The sequence below is a fragment of the Oncorhynchus clarkii genome, chromosome 2 (assembly GCF_045791955.1).
Source record: "Oncorhynchus clarkii lewisi isolate Uvic-CL-2024 chromosome 2, UVic_Ocla_1.0, whole genome shotgun sequence".
Classification (NCBI taxonomy): domain Eukaryota; kingdom Metazoa; phylum Chordata; class Actinopteri; order Salmoniformes; family Salmonidae; genus Oncorhynchus; species Oncorhynchus clarkii.
The window spans coordinates 87,746,373-87,753,636 of NC_092148.1; the positions used below are offsets into that span (position 1 = coordinate 87,746,373).

Genomic DNA, 7,264 nt, shown 5'->3' on the forward strand with positions numbered 1-7,264 from the left:
TTCTGGAGGAACTTCCTCCAGCACCATGTCCCTCCATGGAGCTGGCCACCCTGTCTACTGCATCGGCTGCTAGCAAACCAACTGATCTCCCTCCCCCTGTAGAAGAGCCCATAGCTCCCCCTCCTCCTCTCTCTGCCCCAGTAGAACCCATGGTCAGCATTCCACTACTCCCTCTCATTGAAAACATGGCTGTTCCAGTCGTGGCTCCTGTTGTGACCCCCCCTGTGATCCCACTGCAACCTCCATTAGGTGAGTCTGCTTTCTCTCATTCAAGTTGTATTGATTTGTGTTATTGGTTTGTAATCATGTAGTCATGATGTATTCCTTATTGGCTGCAATAATTCAAGCGTATGTGGTTGTTGACCATGTGTACCTGATTGCAACGGAGACGTAAATGAAGACACGGAGACCTGTCATGATGCATAAGTGTGTGCTTTGTTTGACTCCTACACTACAGAATTCAATATAGACCTCTCAGACGTCTCGGGTTGATTTGATAAGTCGAGCAGCGTTGTTGTTTTTTACACAAAGCTCTCGCATGAAACATTTCCCTCTCTTTGTGGTTTAGTGGTAGATGAAGAAGTGCTGAGGAGGCAGATCCGAGCTGAGCTGACGAAGGGCCTGGAAGAGGAGATGAAAGTGAAGCGGCAAGAGTTTGAAAAACAGTGAGGAGACCCACATAAATCATAAAGGGCTGTTTTCCCAGACACAGGTTAAGCCGAGTACTGGACTAAAACACAAGCTCAGTGGAATATCTCATTTCAAATACTTTTTCAAAGTGGTCCTAGGAATAGCCTTTTTAGGGAGGTCTGAACTTCTGTGTCTCTGTCTATCTATAGGTTGTATGAGGTGAAGGTCCAGGCCAGAGCCCAGGCTCAGGCTGTAGCCCAGGCTCAGATCCAGGAGGAGGTTAAGAAAATCCTGGATGTGGAGAAGGCATCGCAGGGAGAGAACCTGATGGCGGCCATAGAGAAGGAACGCATGACCACAGAGGATGAGAGACTCATGGCCCAGCTCTACGTAAGACACAGCACTAGATACAGTGGTGGATGTGCAAGCTTGAATATAAGCAATGCCTGAAATGCTAACTAAGTACAGTCAGACTGGTCTGTCAACTTAACCAGAACTACATAGCCATTTGCCTCTAATTGTGTTCACTAAAATATATTTGCTCTTCTGTAGTTTGAAATATTTGCATGAGGTTTGTCTGTGTACTTTCTGTCTGATCATGACTAATGTTACAGAGTACTTGGATTTATCTATTGTTTCATTCTGTCTAAAATGCTTGCGAAGGCCTTGCAAGTAAGTGTTTTAGCTGTTTCCATAAAAGGTCTGCCTGATGTTGGTAATATTTTGTGCATGACTGCTTGTGGCTTGTTTGGCGAGCTGAATTCAAATCAAAATCAAATCAAATCAAATGTATTTATATAGCCCTTCGTACATCAGCTGATATCTCAAAGTGCTGTACAGAAACCCAGCCTAAAACCCCAAACAGCAAGCAATGCAGGTGTAGAAGCACGGTGGCTAGGAAAAACTCCCTAGAAAGGCCAAAACCTAGGAAGAAACCTAGAGAGGAACCAGGCTATGTGGGGTGGCCAGTCCTCTTCTGGCTGTGCCGGGTGGAGATTATAACAGAACATGGCCAAGATGTTCAAATGTTCATAAATGACCAGCATGGTCGAATAATAATAAGGCAAACAGTTGAAACTGGAGCAGCAGCACGGCCAGGTGGACTGGGGACAGCAAGGAGTCATCATGCCAGGTAGTCCTGAGGCATGGTCCTAGGGCTCAGGTCCTCCGAGAGAGAGAAAGAAAGAGAGAAGGAGAGAATTAGAGAACGCACACTTAGATTCACACAGGACACCGAATAGGACAGGAGAAGTACTCCAGATAAAACAAACTGACCCTAGCCCCCCGACACAAACTACTGCAGCATAAATACTGGAGGCTGAGACAGGATGGGTCAGGAGACACTGTGGCCCCATCCGAGGACACCCCCGGACAGGGCCAAACAAGAAGGATATAACCCCACCCACTTTGCCAAAGCACAGCCCCCACACCACTAGAGGGATATCTTCAACCACCAACTTACCATCCTGAGACAAGGATTGCTCCTATTCTGTTGGCACGAGATCACCTCTTAGGGTGAGCCAGGTGATTTGCCCAGGAAAACAGGCAAAGGTACCACTCCTTACCCCCTGCCACCACTAATGAGCTTGGCTGCAGCTGGCCCATACAGCTCACCCAGATTTGTGGACAGAGCACTGGTCAGTTGACTGCCAGGCTGGCAAGTTGAGTTCAGAGCAGATCCCAAAGGGATGGCTTGTTGTTTGCTTCTGCTATGAAATAGAATGGCATGACGCTGCATCTTGGAGGTCTGCATTTCCCCTTTGACCTGTAAAGATCCTAGTTCTCACCAATCCGTCTTCATCTTCCTTCCTGTTCTGCTATCTTGTTTCAGTGGATAGAGCTTAAGGTAAGACAAGGGAGTGATCCTACTTCATGCATTCCTTGAAGATCATCTATTCACTATTCAGTTATATGATTTTTGTGTTGAATATTTGATTTTCATTGTCATCTCACTCAGGCTGTCATTTAGTAGGAAAGAAGAAATTACTTTATGCTCCGTTATATATAAATATATGATCTCTGTCCTTCTCAGGCCCACAAACTGGTGGAGAAAGAGAACCAGGTGAAGAAACAAGATGCACTCTTCAGGGAACAGGTCGCCAAGCTGGAAGAAAAGGTACACGACACACGGACATACAAACGTCTCTCACACACACACACACACACACATGGCCACAGCCTCTGTTATTATTCCTGTCATATTGTGTTATTACTGTACACACTGTAGAAAGGTTTGTGGTCATATGCACATCCTTAAAGGTAGGTGCTGGACTAAGGAAGGATCCTAGAGAAGAATAAAGGCCCGTACACTGAATATGCTCCCAATTGCCACCTTTTTATTGACTTGTTTTGTTTTGACTTGACTTGTTTTGAATGTTTAGATCCAAAAAGCATCTTCTTCAGGTCAAAATGACTGTGCATACTGCGTTGCAGCATTGCATCTACAGTTGAGGTCAGAAGTTTACATACACTTAGCAACCACTCCACAAATTTTTATAGTTTTGGCAAGTCGGTTAGGACATCTGCTTTGTGCATGACGCAAGTAATTTTTCCAACAATTGTTTAGACAGATTATTTCACTTATAATTCACTGTATCACAATTCCAGTGGGTCAGAAGTTTACGTACACTAAGTTGACTGTGCCTTTTAAACAGCTTGGAAAATTCCAGAAAATTATGTCATGGCTTTAGAAGCTTCTGATAGGCTAATTGACATCATTTGAGTCAATTGGAGGTGTACCTGTGGATGTATTTGAAGGCCTACCTTAAAACTCAGTGCCTCTTTGCTTGACATCATGGGAAAATCAAAAGAAATCAGCCAAGACTTCAGAAAAAAAATTGTAGACCTCCACAAGTCTGGTTCATCCTTGGGAGCAATTTCCAAACGCCTGAAGGTACCACGTTCATCTGTACAAACAATAGTATGCAAGTATAAACACCATACAATCATCATACAATTTGGAGAAATGTCCTCTGGTCTGATGAAACAAAAAAATAACTGTTTGGCCATAATGACCATCGTTATGTTTGGAGGAAAAAGGAGGAGGCTTGCAAACCGAAGGACACCATCCCAACCGTGAAGCACGGGGGTGGCAGCATCATGTTGTGGGGGTGGTTTGCTGTAGGAGGGACTGGTGGTACACTTCACAAAATAGGTTGCATCATGAGGGAGGAAAATTATGTGGATATATTGAAGCAACATCTCAAGACATCAGTCAGGAAGTTAAAGCCTGGTCACATAGGTCTTCCAAATGGACAATGACCCCAAGCATACTTCCAAAGTTGTGGCAAAATGGCTTAAGTACCACAAAGTCATGGTATTGGAGTGGCCATCACAAAGCCCTGACCTATAGAAAATTTGTGGGCAAAACTGAAAGAGCGTGTGTGAGCAAGGAGGCCTACAAACCTGACTCGGTTACACCAGCTCTGTCAGGAGGAATGGGCCAAAATTCACCCAACTTATTGTGGGAAGCTTGTGGAAGGCTACCCAAAACATTTGACCCAAGTTAAACAATTTAAAGCTAATGCAACCAAATACTAATTGAATGTAACTTCGGACCCACTGAGAATGTGATGAAAGAAATAAAAGCTGAAATAATTTTTTATGGGATTAAATGTCAGGAATTGTGAAACTGAGTTTAAATGTATTTGACTAAGGTGTATGTAAACTTCTGACTTCAACTGTAAATGCTGACACACCACCTTACTTTCCCTACAATGCATGACAGCTCAGTAGGCACAGTCATACCAGTGTCCTACAGCTTGTCAACAGTCCAACAGCTTGTGTTGTTCCCCTTGTTAACAGAGTGCTCAGTTCTTCAAAGTCACCACAGAGAACTTCAAGAAGGGCAGAGAGGATGCTCACAACACCTTCAAGTGAGTAGCATCGTTATTGGGGCTGGGATTTGCCAGGGACCTCCCAAAATGATTGTATCGCTATACTTAGGTGCCGGTTCGTGACTTTGATTTTATTGCAATTTGAGTTCCAAACATTGCTAGGGCTGGCACAATAACCATGTAACCGACAGTTATGGATGAAGAAATACAATTACCGCTATAACCGAACAAACAGCTGACTGAAGACGGGATGGTTAGGTGTTCAGTCCGTTTCTACGGTAACTTGGACTCTTAACAACGAGATGAAGCTGTGTTACCCCTTGCTGAAACAAGCAAGGTGTTGTAGCAAACAATGAATAGGATGGGCTTGGAACCTCTAACCCTGGCAATTTGATAGGTAAACTCATGGGTACAATGACTGCCTGGTATTGTGATGCAATAATTTCCATGGTAATGGAGAATGTTCATTCAAATTATGTTAACTGATGTGGCTCATGCAACGGAATGTTTTTATGTCCGTTGAGTTGAATCAACAAATCACAGCACATATTGATGGGTGCATTTCCTGCTTTTACGTCCTCCTTTGTTCCTATGGATACACTCGCAATGGCCGCCAGTCCACCCATTATGCCATCATTGACTTGAATTCAAACACCCGTTCTATTCATTCTAATTTTATGGAATCACATGCAGTTAGGAGGAGAGGAGAAAATGTACATCCATTTTTATTTTGTCTTATATATATTCAAACTGTTATTTCCATGTTAATTTGGCTGGTCAATTACCGTCATCCAAAATTCCATGACCTTCACAGAACTACATATGCTCACCATATGTCAGCTACAGAGGGACACGCGACAGCATGACAAAATTAGTTTTGATCAGTCGTGGAAATAAAAGTGCTGAACATGTTGGATTACTATTTAAAAAGATGGAGAACAAGCTATAGGATGAAAAATACCAGCGTTTTGTCGGAGATACAGCCGACTAACTCTACCTAACAACATTTTTTAAAATAAAAATCAATACTTGGAGTCAAGTATCGATTTATAATATCGTCCAAAAATCATATCGCGATATGTTTTGGTCTCCCCATTGCTCATCGTTTCACTGGGTCGTGGGCTTAAGGTTTTTATTTCCTTTACTATTTAACCTGGTAGGTTATTGAGAAAACATTGTTGGACAAAAACAAACTGTCTTGACTGGGCTGACTATGGTATAGTAGGATGTGTCTATAATCTCTCTCTCTCTCTATTCCCAGGCGTGTTGACATCAAGCCAGTGTGTGGTGACCTGCAGAGTCAGATCCTGAAGTGCTACAGGGAGAACACTGGACAGACCCTCACCTGCTCTGGCATCGCCAACTTGTACATGAAGTGTGTGGACAACCACAAGGTCTCACACATCTTTATTTCTCTCTGAAAAACACACACACAGACTGAAAGTGAAACACACACCTCTATTGTGAGCTGACATTTTAGTCAAGCCCTGTTCTTCTTCTTTGTTTTTCAGACTAAGAGCATTGGAGGTTAGAAGAGCCTAATTTTTCACCAATGGCGTTACTGTTTAACTAGAGGGACAGGAGCTGAACGCCATCAGCCATCGAGACGCACCAAAAACCAGTTGAACTGTTCTGAGACCATGACCACCACAGCTGAAGACACTCCTGCTCCACCATCCCTTCCTCCCATCCATGGTATCTGTATTAATCCCCCCCCCCCCCCCGAGAGGGTCAGAGGTAGAATGAGGAGCCCATGTCCTGACCCAGTACAGGCTAGAGGCTGGTACTGATGTCAAAGGATGTGAGAGAGAGCGCACAATATGGTTCTTGGGTACACAAATGGACAGTGCTACTAGCACTACACTGACAGAAAATGGACATTGTTACCATGACTACACTATGACAAGAAATGGAACCGGAAATGCAACACGTGCACTACACTATGACAGAAAATTGACATTGTTACCATGACTACACTATGACAGAAAATGAAACCGGAAATGCAACACGTGCACTACACTGACAGAAAATGGACATTGTTACCATGACTACACTATGACAGGAAATGGAACCGGAAATGCAACACGTGCACTACACTATGACAGAAAATGGACATTGTTACCATGACTACACTATGACAGGAAATGGAACCGGAAATGCAACACGTGCACTACACTATGACAGAAAATGGACATTGTTACTGTGACAGGAAATGTGAGACATCTCATCCCTGACTGAATATAAAATGCTTTATACATCTCCACCAAATGGAAATATTGGGATTACGCTTTTGCCGTTGACAGCAGTATGAAACATAATGGAATGGCCAAGTTGTGAAAGATATTGTTTATTGTTTGTTTGTTGAGTTAATACGCACCTATGCCTTAATGTCCTATCAAAACACAAATGTTGCCTATGGAAAAAAAATATTGTAATTTTGATCTTTATTGTTATAAAATACAAACGGATATGGGGGTGGAAACTGACTGTGCCTTCCAAATGACATCCTATTCCCTGTGAAGTGCACTACTTCATAGTGCACTTCACCATTTCATAGTGCACTATGACCAAGTGTGAGGTCTGGCCCATGGGCTCGGGCCAAAACTAGTGCAAAAGTAGTGCATAGTGTGTAATTTGGGCCAGACGTCACACTTGGTCGCCACAGACCAAACCAAGACATATTTGTCACATTGTTCATGGAGGGTGTGAACGGGAGTTGTTCTGAAACCCCCATCAGCCTTCCTATTGGAATTTATATTGTTTCAGCTATAAGAATGTTTATTGGAAATATAACAAAA

General features: G+C 43.2%; 1 protein-coding gene across 2 annotated transcripts; it reads left to right on the top strand.

The window, feature by feature from the left end:
• Positions 1-305: 305 nt before the first annotated feature.
• Positions 306-6,481, top strand: LOC139375677 (MICOS complex subunit MIC19-like). Of its 2 annotated transcripts, XM_071117486.1 has the most exons (7): positions 306-665; positions 840-1,020; positions 2,462-2,476; positions 2,663-2,746; positions 4,435-4,505; positions 5,728-5,860; positions 5,978-6,481. In XM_071117486.1, exons 1-7 carry the CDS (start codon positions 634-636, stop codon positions 5,996-5,998), a joined length of 537 nt encoding a protein of 178 aa, XP_070973587.1. In that variant the 5' UTR covers positions 306-633; the 3' UTR covers positions 5,999-6,481. The 2 variants fall into 2 exon arrangements, with proteins under 2 accessions (XP_070973587.1, XP_070973595.1); XM_071117494.1 differs by lacking the exon at positions 2,462-2,476 and having other exon boundaries at positions 311-665.
• Positions 6,482-7,264: the final 783 nt, after the last annotated feature.

What these genes read in the sequence shown, in the direction of transcription:
- LOC139375677 (XM_071117486.1), top strand. Translation starts at nt 634, where the DNA reads ATGAAAGTGAAGCGGCAAGAGTTTGAAAAACA. An exon ending in TCGCCAAGCTGGAAGAAAAG is followed by an intron (nt 2,747 to 4,434) that starts GTACACGACACA and finishes CCTTGTTAACAG; the next exon opens with AGTGCTCAGTTCTTCAAAGT. An exon ending in AGTGTGTGGACAACCACAAG is followed by an intron (nt 5,861 to 5,977) that starts GTCTCACACATC and finishes TTTGTTTTTCAG; the next exon opens with ACTAAGAGCATTGGAGGTTA.